Source organism: Heloderma suspectum, chromosome 6 (genome assembly GCF_057233095.1).
Source record: "Heloderma suspectum isolate Gila_16-S chromosome 6, 16-S_ref, whole genome shotgun sequence".
NCBI classification, from domain to species: domain Eukaryota; kingdom Metazoa; phylum Chordata; class Lepidosauria; order Squamata; family Helodermatidae; genus Heloderma; species Heloderma suspectum.
The window spans coordinates 55319848-55336732 of NC_139463.1; the positions used below are offsets into that span (position 1 = coordinate 55319848).

The 16885-nt window shown below is 45.7% G+C and overlaps 1 protein-coding gene across 1 annotated transcript in view; it reads left to right on the plus strand.

The window, feature by feature from the left end:
• Window positions 1-334: 334 nt before the first annotated feature.
• The window catches only part of NT5C3B (5'-nucleotidase, cytosolic IIIB), a 33137-nt gene continuing 16586 nt past the window's right edge, over window positions 335-16885 (plus strand). The window contains exons 1-6 of the mRNA XM_084807274.1: window positions 335-484; window positions 618-671; window positions 3892-4173; window positions 7929-8027; window positions 12999-13068; window positions 15480-15526. Coding sequence (XP_084663400.1) covers window positions 335-484; window positions 618-671; window positions 3892-4173; window positions 7929-8027; window positions 12999-13068; window positions 15480-15526 — 702 coding nt within the window. The remainder of the gene's footprint in view (window positions 485-617; window positions 672-3891; window positions 4174-7928; window positions 8028-12998; window positions 13069-15479; window positions 15527-16885) is intronic.

The following is a 16885-nucleotide window of genomic DNA, read 5'->3' on the forward strand; positions in this document are numbered from 1 at the left end:
AAAATCATCCCCAGGTCAAGAGGTGGTGGTGTGACCAACTGGAAGCTCAGAGCTGAAGTGCAGTGCCTATCGGACAGCAATGCATGGTCATCCCTCCCTGAACTCTACTTGGGAGGAGGGCCTGTCACTCAAGGGCTCTGGATCAAGGCCCTGATGACAGGGCAGGAATGAATGGGGCAGGAACACCATCTATGAAGCTGCACAGTTGAAGCAACACCTGTCTTGCTGTGCTCCCTTGTTGGACAGCTCCCCTGCCAACCAGAATCTCCTCATCTTTGGTTCACTGGACAGCTCCTGGTAAGGCAGGATTTTGAGCCACACAGGAGTGGCAGGAATGGGACAGGCATGTCTTCCAAGCCTCCAGGCTCCCTTGCTACCGAGTGGAGAGCCTCAAAGGGGCAACCCTCTGTCCCATTTCAGTCCCCCTGTATTGGTGTGGCTCAAAATTCTGTCTTACTGGAAAGGCCAAGGAGCTGTCCAGAAGGTTAGAGTCAGGATGTTCCGGATAGCAGGGTGAGCTGTGCCCTGGATAGCAGGGTGAGCGCAGCAGGCTCAGGTGTTGCCAAGCACGGAGGTATCATCAGCACTGGTTAGACCCCACTTGTGCTGCCTTACAGTTGGCTTTGCTGCCCCACCTCTTGACATCTCCTCAGAGCCCTGATGTGACGCATGTGAGGAGTCTGGCTTCCTCATGAGTAGGGCTTAGAGATGAGAAACATGCTGCCAGGCAGGCACTGCCCTTCAGTTTTGGCTTCCTCTTGGACACAGCACTCCGTCGTCTTGGGAGTGATATTGGCAGGTCCAGTGTGTGTGTGTGGGGTGGGGAGAGAGACTAGTCAGAGTGCCCTGGTTCCCTTGAAACTGCAGCTTTCTTGAGCAGGGTATCTTCCCTGTCAGTGGTAAAGCTTTGTAAGTTTAGACCCTAGATGCAATGGTTTTATGACCCCTGCTTTAGATGGCTGTTTGTATTACTTCAGCTGAGAAGTGCACAACTAACATTTCTATTTGCCACCACCCCTTCCTCCATTCCATGCTTTCCATTCCATGCTTCTAAATTCCTGATGTTAGAATAATTACACAGTTCACTAACCCTGATTTTAATACCATCACTAATAATAATATAATATAATCTGAGCATGTGCAATTCTGTGTTTTAAACTCAAATCACAGCACCATCATTTCTATAGGAATAAAATGGATTTTGCTTCTGCTGCCCCAATCACCTGCCATTCGGCTGTCTAGCTGCAAATGCAGGGCAGCTGAAGCACAGTGGGGATGATCCCCTCTGCACTTCTCCTGCCCTGCATTGGATAAGCGGTTGCCTCTGAGTTTGGAGGCAGCCACCTATCCCGATAGGATTGCTCCCTCCAAAACATTATAGAGAGGATCCATTGTGAGCATGGATACCCATGGCATGTTGCAGAAAGACAGGTTTTCATACAGTTGAAGGGATGCTTGAGCAGGGCGTGTTGATATTGTCTCAAATCATAGAGAAGCTAAGGTATCTGTAATTCTGCCTTCACTAAACTCAGGGGCATGCCACACATTACACAAAGGCAAATCTGTGGTAACATTGTATCCACTCTGGGGAGCTGTGGCCAGCCCAGCTCCCAAATGAAAGTGCCACACGCAGCCAAATGTTTGTTCCACAGATGCATTCCACCTTTAGGCGCACATGAGTGTGCCACCAGTTACCTGCTGTCTGCAAAATGACTTCAGGGTGGCTCACTGCGTTCCCTGGCCTAGTTCAGAGGGTGCCTAATGCAAAGTTGGACTCTTGTGCCACCAAGCCCAGTCTTGTCTCTGCCTAGCAGCAACTCTCCAGTGTCTCAGATGGGAGATTTTCCCCATCCCTGCTACCTAGTCTCCTTTAGCTGAGATGCCAGAGATTGAAGCTCGGACCTTCTGCAGTCAAAGCCTGTGCTCCACCTCAGAGCTATGCCCCACCCCTCCTCTCACCGATTCTGTAGGGAGTACTGCCTTTTGACACAAGAATGACATCTTGTGCAACCCCAAGATGGGAACTGTATCCATTCTCAGTGTTATAAAAAATCCTAGATAAGGGAGCAAGCAGAACAGAACTCAAATGGTAGCCTAAAGTATAAACAACAATTAGGCCATTCTAGCACTGTTGAGGGTAATCCTGGATGGTTGGAAATCCTAAATCCTGTGGGATCCTGGTTGTGCTGTAGACCTCAAATGCAGCTGCATGGGTCTTTTGATCAAACTTCTGAGGTTCACAGTTTGGAATCGATGGGAAGGCAAGAGTTGGGCAGGCATTAGGAGCCACAGACGATTACTGCAGCAAGAGCAGGAGAATAGTTTGGTGGAGGCTGTGCTGTGCTTGACCCCTATCCTAGCCCCCAAGGAGAATGTTAGAAATTTAACACAGAGGCAGCAAAACTTTCAGCTTGGAGAACAGCAAAAGCAATCCTATATTATGGGAGAGAGAAAGGTGGCTCCCTAGTAGGCCCCATTTGGAAGTTATATATAGCTAAAGTACTCCCCCAACTTCATATGGGGTGGAGATATGGGGGCAGGGACTAATCCCAATAGTTGAGATTGTACAACATAAGTTCTTGAAGGAACTGTTGGTACTCCCCTCTGGAGAACCATTCCCATTGCTAAGACTGGAGGCTAACTTGCCTTCTATTGGGAGAAGAATTTATAAGGCAATTATACTATATGGGAAAAGAATGATGTATTTTGAGGAAAGTAACTTGGCAAAACAATGTTTTAACAAACAGCTCATAAAGGGTGGATGGGCTCATAATTGGTTAGCATGTCATCCTCTTGCCTAGCGGATGCTCAGACTTTTCTGGTCCATAAAGATAAACTTTTTATCAGAGATAGAATTTTTGAGGCAGATTTTTATGAAAACATATTCGCCAGCCAGTGTCAAGCCTTTTCTCCGTGCTTCAGGTATCTTAGGAGAGAACAGTACATACCACAGTATTTTCAAGAGCTGACCTTTTTTGGTCTTAGAAAGGACTTTACTGCCCTCCTGTTCCAAACAATGCCAACAGTATAGCTGGAAGGGAAATATAAAGGGACCCTTTGGTACAGCAGACATGTATCTGTGGTGCAGGGGACTGGTGGAAACTTACAAGGAGCAAATTGACAACCTGAAGGGGCGACACTTACTTACATTGAAAGACATTTGCAATTTTATTAGAGCAATACGACAATGGAACCAATGACCTAGGGAGCTGGTGGGCTCTCCCACACTGGAGGCCTCCAAGATGAGGCTGGACAGCCATCTGTCAGGGATGCTCTGATTGGATTCCTGCATTGAGCAGGGGGTTGGACTTGATGGTCTTATGGGCCCCTCCCAACCCTACTATTCTATGGAAGATGTGGTGTTACGTTGCTCCTGGTATAAAGATATTACGGATTATTTCTCGGGAGATCTTCTAAGAGCAAGAGCAGCTTGGCTTACTGCTATTATCTGTGATTTGTTGGCGGATGATAACAAAGCGACTATGATCAAGGTGGCAACTTTTGCTGTAGCAGCCCAAAAAATCTGCCGAAATTTTCTAAAGAAGCTAAGTGTGGACTGCAGAGGGGACCACCTGCTACAATGCCCTGCTAGTATTGCCACTGGAGTCTATACTGTGTAACCAGTGTCAATTTTTAGCCTTCCCTTTCAATTCTGTCCCTTCGTGCGATTTCCTTTTGTATGAATTTCTTTCATACGAATTTCCTGTTTGAGTTTTTAGTTCCAGGCTGTCATGTACATATTCTGTACTTTTGTTGTGTTCGTAACGGCCTTTGCGCCATAGGCAAATACGCTTGACTTACATCTAGTCCGCTTTTGATTCTGGCGGGGCATCGAAAAATGAGAACAAGAACACACGCGATAACGCCCCGGCATCTTCGTCTTTCGGAAAGCGAGGCCTGCCCGGCCGCGAGGGCCCGTTATCAGCGCTCGCAGGCACCCAGCTCCACCCGGGGGGGGCGACCCCAGATGCGGGGGCGGGCGGGGAAGCGCACGACCCGCTCAGGCCGAGGCCGCCACACGGCTTCGGCACGGCGATAAGCCGGCGCCGGAGGGAAAGGGGGAGGCGCCTCCCAAGCCCGGCCCAGGGAAGGCCGCGCTCTTGCCTGCCCGCGTCCCCGGCTCCGTCGCCCGAGGCGCCTCCTGAGCGGGCTCGCCGCTGCGCCGGCGTCATGGTGAGCGGGGCGAGCGGCTTTGCGCCGCACAGGCCGGCGCCGGGGGCGAGCGTGCAGAGCCCGGGCCGGAGCAGCGCGTGGCGCGGCCCGGGGTGGCCCAGCACGCCGCGCGGGGCGGCGACCCCGCGGGAGCTCGAAACGCTCCCGGCGGCCGGCCAAGCCGCGTGGTGCTCCCACGCCGCCCGCCCCGGGCGGCGAGCCCGCGCGTTCGGCAGAGCCGCGGTGCGGCGGTCCTGGGAAGCCGCCTTCTCGGGGCCGGGGCTGCTGGGAGCTGGAGGCGGCCCTTGAAGGCGGCACGGCCGGGGGGCGAGGGCGCTGGGGCCGGCAGCGCGGCCCCCCGCGCCGCGGAACCAGCCGGCCGGCCCCAGGCGCGGCAGAGCCCGCTCGCCCCCCGTGAAGCGAGGCCGGGCGGCACCTCGCCGTCGAAAGAACACCCCCCCCCCCCCGGACATTAGGCCCAGACTCTGAGGCGACCGGAGGGCCCCCCGCTCGGGGGCGAGCTGCTCGGAGGGGGACATCGTGGCGCAGGAGGGGATCTTTACGCAAAGCCGGGCGGGGCCCTGGGAAGGCGGGTGGGGGGAGCCCTCTGGCGAAGCAGCTGGCCGGCGGAGACTTCCTAATAGCGCGGGGGAGCCCTCTGAGGAGAGGCTGGGAGGTCGGGGCCTGCTTAGCCTGGGGAAGAGAAGACTGAGGGGGACAGGGTGGCGCCTTCGAGGGCGCGAAAGGCTGTCGCGGAGAGGAGGGCCAGGGCCTCCCCTCGCTCATGCCGGAGTGCAGGACGCGGAATCTTGGTCATGGCCTCAAGCGACAGGAAGCCGGATTCCGGCTGGACGTCGGGAAAAACGTCCTGACTGTCAGAGCAGTGCGACCACGGAACCAACTCCCTCGGGAGGCGGTGGGCTCCCCACGCTGGAGACGTTCCAGACGAGGCTGGGCAGCCACCTGTCGGGGATGCTCTGACCTGGATTCCTGCATTGAGCCAGGGGTTGGACTCGATGGCCTTGTAGGCCCCCTCCACCCCGACTGTTCTATGATTCGATAAGGTGGATCCAAAGCCCCAGAGGGAGCTGAGCACGTGTGCCCGGGCACGAGGTGTGAGGTGTGCAAGGGAGCTGTGGGGAGCTGTGCTTCGAGGGGAGAGGGGGGCTTTGATGCTAATACAATAACACTGTGTGTTGTGAGGCGCTCTCCAGTGTTCACAGTGCTTCGCGCATACAGTGTACCATAGTGCAGTCCTCACAACAGCCCTATAAGATAGGCCAGCATTATCTCCATGCTGCAGGTGATGAGAGGGGGCTAGAGCCGAAAGAACGGCTTATGTATGTTTATGGCAAAGGCCAATTCAGATTGTCCACGGCCTCGTTGCTGTGGGGCAGCTACTATGTTAGTTCTCACTTGAAATAAATCTGCTTTGAGATGACATGGAAGGGATCCGGACGTGATGTGATTTGAGGAAAGAGTTGTGTAAGGTGGGATCATGGGAGTTAGTGGTTGGGAATGAAGAGGGGGAAGCTGCTTTATGGACATTAGGCCTTCCCCGTTCTTCCCTGGGATGTTATTGTGGGGAAGGGGGTCAGAGGACTGCAGGCCTTGCAGGGAGGACTGATGGATTGTAGGAAACTTGCAAGGAGCAAATTGACTGCCTGAAGGGGCGACAGACTTGTGAAGGAGTTGCTTATTTGAAGTATTTTTATTCCGCTCCTCATCCAAAAAAGGCCCCAGAGTGGCTTACAATCAGTTAACAAAAAAGACAGTCCCTGCCCTCAGGCTTCCAATCTAAAAAGACACACAAGGAAAAGGCGATGGGGAGGGAAGAGGAAAAAATTAAGTAGACTGTCAGCAGGGCTGGTGGAATGGCCCCCCTTCCCCACTCATCTCCTATGGAGGGGGGGGGGGGCTGCCCAACTGGAGCCAGCCCTGATGCTCCCTTTGCCTGCTCCTGTCTCTCTCGCTGTTTTGGTATTTGAGAAAGGAGGACTAATGGGGAAGAACTTGTGAAAGAAGTATATGAGAGAGCAGAAGTCGTGACCTCTTGTAGGGTAAAGAGAAGGCCTGTGGAGGGCAGGATTGAGGGTTGAAAAGAAGACTAGTGGGGAGCGATTGTGGTTTGGGAAGGACTGTGACTGGGATAAAAACTAAAGGTGGGGACAAAGGTATTACACGTGCTTAGCAGTTCTGGACTGCAATACAGAATTTGCTCCATTATCCCTGGCCCCCTCTGTTACCTTGATCATGTCCCTCAGACCCTTTGCGGTTTGACTCTTTTCTGTCGTATTTAAGAACATAGATTTGCCCCACAGGAGCAACAGGGTATATAGAAAGGTATTCACACGCTTGCTTTATTTATTTATTTCTCGTTATTTATGCATTTAGTAGTAATAGTAATATCATACTAATATAACACTTATGTAATGCTAGAATCTCTAAGCGGTTTGCATACCAAATTTAAAAATCACAGTTAAAATACAACTATAATACATTTCAACTTTCAACAAGTGTAAGATCAAGAGAAACAATAGAAGACATAGTAAAATGGAGCATCATCATGATAATTATAAGCCAGGGAAAGCTTGCATAAACAAGTTTATCAAGCTTGTAGAAACATTTTCAGGAGGCATTTAAAACACACCACCTTTTCTGCCTCCTAAACCATATGGGGGAGCATGTTCCACAGAGTGGGTGCCACTACTAAGAAGGCTCGCTTTTAAGATGTTATGTGGTGACATTTTGTTGGCTGTGGAATGGCTAAGAAAGCCTCCTCTGAAGATCTTAGGTGTCGACTGAGTGTATATAGGGGGAGGCAATCTACTTGGTATCCTGGTCCTCAGGCTTAGTGGTTAAGACGCTGAACTGCAGACCGGAAGGTTGGCAGGACAGCAGTTCGAGACCCGAGTGCTGCATGACGGAGTGAGCTCCCGTCTTCAGTCCCAGCTTCTGCCAACCTAGCAGTTCGAAAGCAAGAAATTGCAAGTAGATAAATAGGTACCGCTTTGGCAGGAAAGGTAACAGCGTTCCGTGCACCTCGGTGTTCAGTCATGCCGGCCACATGACCACGGAAGCGTCTTCGGACAGCGCTGGCTCTTCAGCTTAGAAATGGAGATGAGCACCACACCCTAGAGTCTGACATGACTGGTTGGGGACACCTTTACTTTACTTTATGTCAACAACAAAGCCTTGAACATGGCTTGTAGCTAATAGGCAGCCCATGCAGTTCTTTTAACACAGGTGAAACGTGTATATGGCTGGGTGCCCCACCGAGCATCCTAGCTGCTGCATTCTGCACTAGCTGCAACTTCCAAGCCAGGTGCAAGGTCTGTCGCAAATGTACATCACCCTGTGTTTGGGGATGTAAGAAATGGACTTCTCAGCGGATGTGCCTCGGCTTTGGGGCTGTCTTCCCAGGAGGTGTGTTTGGCCTTCTCTCTGTTGACCTTGCATCAGTGAACGCCTTCCTGTTAGGCCTTTGGCCCGCTAAGGTGATTTGTTTTTCTTCTCTTGGCTTTTCTTCAGCGGCTGTTTTTAATTTGCTCTGCTGTTTTTATCTAGTTTTGCTTTTATTTATTTTTAAATGTGATTGCATTTGTTTTTTATATTTGCTTTTATATTATATTTATATATTTATATACTACTGTTATTATTAATTTATTTTTATTAGCCACCTTGCATGCCTGTTGCAGAAAAGTGGGGTATAAATAAATAAAATTGAACATGCCAAAAATGCAATTGAGAATAGCATATATTGTGTCTCTCTCCAGGTGCCTGAGCTGGAGAAAGCAACTGTCCGGATGAAGAATCCTGAACACGTAAAAAATATAATTTCAGTGCTCAGAAAAGGTGGAGCGGGAAAACTCCAGGTGTGTTTGTTTATTGTGTCCTTAATTCAGGGAGTGGACAGAAGGTAGATCTACTGATAGGACTCTGGATAAACTGAAATACATCAGCAAGAATTTTTGCCTTCCAGTTGTTTAACAATGTTGTTGTTCAGTCGTTAAGTCGTGTCCGACTCTTCATGACCCCATGGACCATAGCACGCCAGGCCTTCATGCCCTCTGCTCTCTCCCGGAGTGTGCTCAAGTCCATATTCATTGCATCGGTGATGCTATCTAGCCATCTCATCCTCTGCCGTCCCCTTCTCCTTTTGCCTTCAATCCTTCCCAGCATCAGGGTCTTTTCCAGGGAGTTTTCTCTTCGCATTAGGTGGCCAAAATATTTGAGCTTCAGCTTCAGTATCTGTCCTTCCAATGAGCAGTCAGGGTTGATTTCCTTTAGGATGAACTGATTTGACCTTCTTGCAGTCCAGGGGACTCGTAAGAGTCTTCTCCAGCACCACAGTTCGAAAGCATCGATTCTTCAGCGCTCAGCCTTCCTTATAGTCCAGCTCTCACAGCCATACGTTACTACTGGGAAAACCATAGCTTTGATTATGCGGACCTCTGTCGGCAAGGTGATGTCTCTGCTTCTTACTATGCTGTCTAGGTTTGCCATAGCTTCCTCCCAAGGAGCAAGCGTCTTTTAATTACATGGCTACAGTCACCGTCTGCGGTGATCTTGGAGCCCAAGAAAATAAAATCTGTCACTGCTTCCATTTCTTCCCCTTCTATATGCCAGGAGTGATGGGGCCAGATGCCATGATCTTAGTTTCTGTAATGTTGAGTTTCAAACCAGCTTTTGGACTCTCCACTTCCACCCTCAACAAGAGGCTCTTTAGATCCTCTTCGCTTTCTGCCATTAGGGTGGTATCGTCTGCGTCTCTGAGGTTGTTGATAATTCTCCTGGCAATCTTAATTCCAACCTGTGATTCATCCAGCCCGGCGTTTCTCATGATGTACTCTGCATATAAGTTAAATAAGCAGGGCGACAATATGCAGCCTTGTCGTACTCCTTTCCCAATTTTGAACCACTCGGTTGTTCCATGTCTGGTTCTTACTGTTGCTTCTTGACCCTCGTACAGATTTCTCAGGAGACAGGTAAGGTGGTCTGGTATTCCCATCTCTTTCAGAATTTGCCAGAGTTTGTTGTGATCCACACAATCAAAGGCTTTAGCGTAGTCAATGAAGCAGAAATAGACGCTTTTCTGGAATTCTCTTGCTTTCTCCATGATCCAGCGAAAGTTGGCAATTTGATCTCTAGTTCCTCTGCCTCTTCGAAACCCAGCTTGTACTTCCGGTAGTTCTCGGTTCACATAATGCTGAAGCCTAGCTTGTAGGATTTGGAGCATCACCTTGCTGGCATGTGAAATGAGCACAATTGTACGGTAGTTCGAACACTCTTTGGCATTGCCCGTTTTTGGAATTGGAATGTAAACTGACCTTTTCCAGTCTTGTGGCCACTGTTGAGTGTTCCAAATGTGTTGGCATATTGCGTGCAGCCCTTTAACAGCATCATCTTTTAGGATTTTAAATAGCTCAGCTGGAATACTGTCATCTCCGCTAGCTTTGTTGTTACTAATGCTTCTTAAGGCCCACTTGACTTCACTCTCGAGGATGTCCGGCTCAAGTTCAGTGACCGCACTATCGTGGCTATCAGGGACATTCAGTTCTTTCCTGTATAGTTCTTCTGTGTATTCTTTCCACCTCTTCTTAATCTCATCTGCTTCTGTTAGGTCCCTGCCTTCTTTGTCCTTTATCATGCCCGTCTTTGCACAAAACGTTCCCTTGAGATCTCCAATTTTCTTGAAGAGATCTCTAGTCTTTCCCATTCTGTTGTTTTCCTCGATTTCTTTGCATTGTTCATTTAAGAAGGCCTTCTTGTCTCTCCTTGCTATTCTCTGGAACTCTTCATTCAGTTGGATATATATGTTTAACAATACCAGCAACAAAATGGCCCCACACCCTAAATTTTATTGCTGAAATGAAGAAAGCTGCCTGGGGGGAGGGGGGGCGGAGAGTGACCTGGAGTGGATTTTTGTGTTGGCTTCATTCCGTTCTGGCCCTCAAAACAAATTCCTGGCTCAGAATTCTTTTAATTCTAAGTGTATATCTTTTGTACCAGACTCCTGTTGATTGATCTCAGGGTTCTGGTAAAAAAGTAAAAGTAGATCCTGCAATCCTGAAGTCTGCCTACCCCAGCCTTAATTAATTCCCCTTCTTCTCAGGGGTATCTCTCTGCTTGCAAGCGCAGACTTCAGCAGCTGGAGAGAGTAGTCAGTAATTATACCTTCCTACAGGCAGAGAGCCTTTGAGCAAATGTTTACTTCACACTGTTTGGTCTTTTTCACTGTTTATTTACTAGTGAAATGATCACTGAATACTTGGTATGTTTGAAGTCTGCAGCATGACCCAGCTTATCATTCAGTGCTTAGAATATTCATATATGCAAATAAGGGTGAGGGCTTTAACTCTGTAGTGAGAGAGCCTTTTCCTTAGAGTTGTTTCTTAGAGGATGTGGCATTTGAGGGCTTCTGTTCCATGTGAAAACTCACAAGTTCCCAAACTGTTATCTTCCTGTACCACTGCGTTTTCTGCTAGTGTCTCTCGAGCCTGCACCTGGGAAGAGGTTCAGGAGGAAAAGGTTGGCAGACAGATCATCTGGAACTTTATTATAGGTTATCACATAGCTCTAGGATCTGTAAAAATGCTAATGGTAGCAGCTGGTATTATGGCAAAGATTGAATGGACTTCTTTTACATGTGGTGGCTCTGTGCTAAGACACAAACATTGAAACTTGGAGTCCTGTGGCATTGCAAATAAATGTTCCATTACACACAACAATTTTGAATGACTCAACCCAGTATATGTTTACAGTTTATTTTGTTCCTTCTCTGTCTCAGTTTTGGTTTTTAAATTTATCAAGTTTTTCTCCTCATTTGTAATCTTTCTCTTGGCTCCATATGGGTTAATCTCCAATTAAAGGCAGCTGAAACACACAGAAAAGTATTTATAAGCTAGGGAAGGTGAATTGTTTGTTGATGAGACGTCCATGATACGTTGCATTACCATGTTATTGTTTCATGTGTATTGGTATTTAAATTAATAAGTTAAAAAATATTTGCTATGCCATACTTCCTCCAAGTTGTTTAGGATAGCATACCTGGGGTTATCTCACTTTCTCCACAGAACCCTATGAGATGGGTTAGACTGAGAGAGATGGACATGGCAAATACTGGCTTAGCAGCTTGTTATCCAAGCACTATCTTTGGGTTAGCAGCAAGGGGATGGGAGAGGAGGAAGGACAGAGGGATGCAAGGAAGGGCCGGGCAGAATGAGTGGAAAGGTCCAACAGATCTGGAGCCCTTGAGCGCTCAGCCGTTACCAGTAGGATCTTGGGGCCAGTTTTCATAGAGGCTGAATTTGGATGTCCAAGAACCACAAGAAAGCATCTTTAAAAGCTTACTGCTTACCTGTGGTCATGTAGTTAGAGGCCACCATTGGTCACACCATATGATCAACTTTTGGTTGTCTCATATCTTTCAGTCATCTGAAGGAGGGCAGCATAGGCATTGCAATCTAGGAAGCTGTCTTGGCAAGCCAGGCTTACCAGGCTCAAGATATTATGCATTTAAGAGGGCTTGTGGCACTGAAATATTTTTTCTTGGCACACCAGAACGCTAAAAACTAATGAAATTAGTACAAAATTACTGTATAAAGCCAAATTTGACTCAATGCGTGGTGTTTAGAGCCCACTTCCCCAGCACTGTATTTTGAACAGCTTTAGATGAGGCAGTTTGTCATGGATCAATGCTGTTGGTCAAGGCCCAGTGTCCAGGCCTTTATCTGGCATGCCAACAGGCTTAGATTCTGCTGAGCCACAGATCTCCTGTTTGGTGGTAAGCAGGTTATTTAGGGGTGATCGTTAAGTAATACCTCTGCAGCCTGATTTCTTTTAAGTGATTTGGTTCCCTGGTGCTGTTGAATGGTATAGAATCATAGAATGGTAGGGTTGGAAGGGGCCTATAAGACCATCGAGTCCAACCCCCTGCTCAACGTATCTAAGCCCTGAATTCCTTGTAAAATTGGGAAGCTACCTAGGCCCCATCTACAGGAGCCCTTTACTCTGGGGCGGCTGCGAGTTGAGGTTCCTTGGGATAAATGATGCAGTCGCCACTTTGCAGCCATCCGTGGTTTTCTCCTGGGAACTGCGGATTTCCAAAGTGGCGTTTTGCTACGATTTTGGGGCTTGCTGCGGGTTGGTTGCAGGCCGTCTGGCCCTTCCCCGAACCGACTTCGCATTTTGCGGTGGACGTGTTGTAGGCATGCATAATGCTTTGTGTCGCTCTGTGATGCCCCTTTATCCCCCCGTCCCTTAGCAGCTGCACAGTTACAGAGGCACAGAGAGGCGTTTTCAGTTATTTAACCACACTTTTGCACATTTTTGCAGCTTCGTATCTTCGCAACGGTTGCTTTTGGACTCAGTGCCCAAGGGCCAGGAGGGTGGGGATCTTGGGGAAGGACCATCTGTGCTCCGGCCACCATTTCAGAGCAATGGGTAGGCATGTACCATTCACGCTTGTGAGTGTGAACCATCGCAAGAGTCTCGGGCTGGGGAACTGACAGACAGATGGCGTGGAAACGAAGGCACAAAGAACAACCAATTTTTAACTAATGAGGGAGGGAAAGACACAACAGAACCCCTAAAATACAAAACAGCCAGTGAAGTGTTGCACCCCCACGCTCATGGGACTGCACAGCTGCACATTTAAGTATAATGGCAAAAGAAAAGGCACGGCGAGTCTGTTAGGGAAGCATGCAATAAATCGCGAGTGTATCGGAGGGGATGCTAGTTCGAAGCCGCATTGCTGCATAGTTGTGACGGTGTGGGGGGTGAAAGCGGTGCCATGTAGATGGGGCCATGATCTCACTCTTGTTCTTCCTCCCTGTTCTCTCCAGGTCATTTCTGATTTTGACATGACTCTAACTAGGTTTGGTTTCAATGGACAACGCTGCCCCACTTCACACAGTGAGTCCAATTTCTGTAGTTGGCTTCTTTCTCAGTTCCCAGTTTTGGTGTCTTCTCTTGCTCTACTCCTTGGTGGTCTCCCTTCCCTTCTCTTGCAGACCTTCTCATATCTTTGTCCTCACTTCCCTTCCTCTCCTACAAAGGATCTGTGTTGGATTAGATCCCCATTGGTTATAGAACTTCTGTCCAGCCATCCTGGAAAAAATGATACCAAAACCTGAAAAGGATAAAGAGAGAATGGATTCATACAAATCTATAACTCTTACCAAGCAGGACTATAAAATCTTTACAGCTCTTCTGGCAGAAAGATAGGGTAATATCACACCTAAATACATCCACTGGAACCAAACCGGATTCATAAAAATAGATATACTAGAGACCCAATTAAAAATTATTCAGTTTATTACAGTGCAATAAAACATTAAAAATCCAGGCTATAATGGTATCCTTGGATACCTCTAAAATCTTTGTCAAGGTAGAATGGCCCTTCATAATAGGCCTACTTAAAACAATTAATTTTGGAAATTAATTTGTTAATACCATATCACAAATACTATATCACAAATATGTTCCGATAATGATGCTATTATCAGAATTAACCAAATTGACTCTAAACAAATAGAAATCAAGAGGGACACTAAGTAGTGTTGTTCCTTGTCTTCCCCTCTATTTGCATTCTTGATTGCCATTGCTAGTGGTTTAATCTGAGAAAACACCAATATTGAAGGAATAAAAATAAAGGGGGAGAATCGTACAATTAGATTATTTGCTGATGTTGTTATACTAACACTCCTTGATCCTGAAAATTCCATTAAAGCAGTACTGACTGAATTTGGGAAATATGGTGAAGTTGCCTACAAATGAATTAGAGTAAATAAAAATATTGGGAATAGGTTCAGACAAAAAAAAAAAGAAAAAAATTGAAGACATATCTGGGATCCCATTTTGTAAATTGTATTCAGAATACTTAGTGGTAAAAGTTTAACAACATTTGAGTAAGCTATTTAAGGGTGCAATCCTATGAATGTTTAGATAGGACAAAAGTCCTACAATTCCCAGCATGCTGGCTGGGGCATGCTGGGAATTGTAGGCCTTTTTCTGTCTAAACTTGCATAAGATTGTGCTCTAAGCTAAATTTCTGACCCATAGTAAAACAAACCATCTTAAAACATAGTCAGAGTTATCACTGTTATGGTTTGGCAGAATAACAACCATAAGAACGACTATATTACCTAGATTCTCTTGTTTATTTTAAGTACTGCCTATAAAGATCCCAGAAGACATTGGATAAATGAATTTATTAATGTTTGGCATTTAATCAAATTGGGGAAAAAACCCAGGATTAGTAAAAATATAATGTACGAAGTATAAAAAGGAGGTATAGTAATCCCTAATCTTAAATGACTATAAGGCATTCCAATTGAAAAATATCACTATAACCATACATGTCAGCCTTAATTGCCCATGGTTACAGATGGAATATAAACACACAGATTTACATATTCACCGACTCCCATTTTAGATACCCAAACCTAAAAGCGTAGAGGAAATACAGAACTCATTTCTACTACTTAAAATGCAGATATGAAAATGATGGCAGAAAAATTGGCTCCACTTATCCCATTTCTGTATTATCCACTATTCTTCAGTATAGATAAACATCAACAATTCAAGAATGGAAACAATTTTTTTATTTTTATTTATTAAATTTATTAATCGCCCATCTGGCTGGGATGGGAAAGCATATTCCTACTGATTATGTGTACTATCGATTAATTGTACTATGAATTTGTACAAGAAAATTAATAAAACATTTTTTTAAGTTCCACATAGTGGGCTAAAGGACATGAATTCACAAAGTTTGAAAAATGCTGCTGCCGTAGGCATAAATAAATGGACCCGGGGATGTCTGTAGTTTATATTTTTTTTAAATGCAAAGCTATGCGCAAAAAAAGCTAAGTCTGCAGTCTATATAAACTAAGTAGCTAGGCAAATTTTGCATACATACATAATTTATTCTGTTTCTGTTATTCATGGAGAAGGGCTCAATAAAGTCCCATTCCCTAGAAATCTTGTTCAACATGCCGCCGATCATGGAGTCTGAACTTTAGCCAGGCATTGCCTGTAACTTCCACGCTTATTTTCACAACTTTAAGGGCTAGAGAGTTGCTTGTTAAATTTAAATAAATCAGCAGAAATGGACAGGATGTTGAATTTTGTGCCCAATACATGGAATTCTTACATGGAATAGCAAATCCCATAGCTGTGTACACATCAAGACATGATCCATAGTTTGCATTTAAAAATTCAGAGTAAGCTTTCAAAACACAGGGCTTTCGAAGAAAGGGTTGAGTAGAAATGTTTGAATGTTAGTTTCTAGAAATGACAAGTTTGTATTTGTATTTCTTCAGATATCATAGATAACAGCCGGGTCATCAGCAATGAAGGCAGGAAAAAGGTATGAACTTCCATATCTTGGCATGTGCCTATATTAAAATCTAAACTGACTGTCAATTTCTATTCCCTCCTACAATCAGGAGCCCCTAAGAATTACAGTTTGGGGTGGGGGGTATGGCCCCTTAAACAGAGAACTCTCCATATGCTTTGTTAAGTAAAGACATGATTAAACAAACGATGATTAATACTTTTAAAGTTCTATTCATAAAATTCATTTGTTTAATCATGTATTTGCTTATTTCATTATTAATTAAGCATTTCAGGCTTTAAAACATAGAGCTATATCTAGACTAACAGTGCAATCCTTTGCATGTCTACCCATAAGTATGCCCCATTGGGTTCACTGGGATGTGTATAGGATTGTAGCATAAGGTAGCAATCCTGTACCTGCTGTTGTGGGGGTAAGCCCCACTGAATTCAATCAGACTTACTTATGAATAGACATGTATGGATTGCATTAAAAGTTAGTTGAACGTAACTAGTTGAAATCAATGGGAGTTCAGTCATAACTAACTAGGGCCCATTGAATTCAATGGGCCCTAAATTCAACTAATGGGCTAGATCCAACCCATTAAATTAATTTAATTATTTAGAGATAATTTTAATGCTGTGTTTCTAGTAGTTCTGAAGAATGTAAAGATCAGTTCATATTTTGTGTATCTCGTTTAAAAACGTAGTGACTGTGGATAAAAATAAATTAGAAAAATAAATATTTTTGATTCACCTAGGGACTCAGTTTATCTATATTGAATTTACCCTTCAGTTAACCTCTTCCTTATTTATATGGTTGTTTAACCATATATCTTTTCTTACTCTAAACAGCATCCCCAGGTAAATTAAATTTCAAAAATAATTTTACATTTTATCTGGCCAGGCTTTAATAATCAGAGACAGTTGATGGCTCGTTGGGCTCCTGGGAGAGTCACCGTTGGCAGGTCATGATGACTGATTCCCTGGGAGCCTTCTTTTAATGGAGAAGACTGCAAATTAAGCATTACATAGCTTTGAATTTTAATTCATCTGGTTCAAATGTTGGTCTTTCATGACTGATTCAAAAGAGCCAGCTGTGTCTTGTAAGCTTTGACCCACTTTATATCCTGCAATAGAGATTAATGTCTGAGTGTTTGTCTAATGATTTCATGGTCATCCTGTAGATGGCACTGATATCTCTGACAGGAATTCTATTGCCAACACCTGTTCAGTATCTGTTCAGCTAGAAATCCTGTAAATAGCTGCTTAATCAGCTGACATGGAACTACTCTCTTCTTGCATGAGCTATCCCATTGTTTAAGTCAGTTTAAGAATAATATTCTCTGTCACATGAAGTGACACAACTCTAACTCTGCCGTTTTGAGAGCAA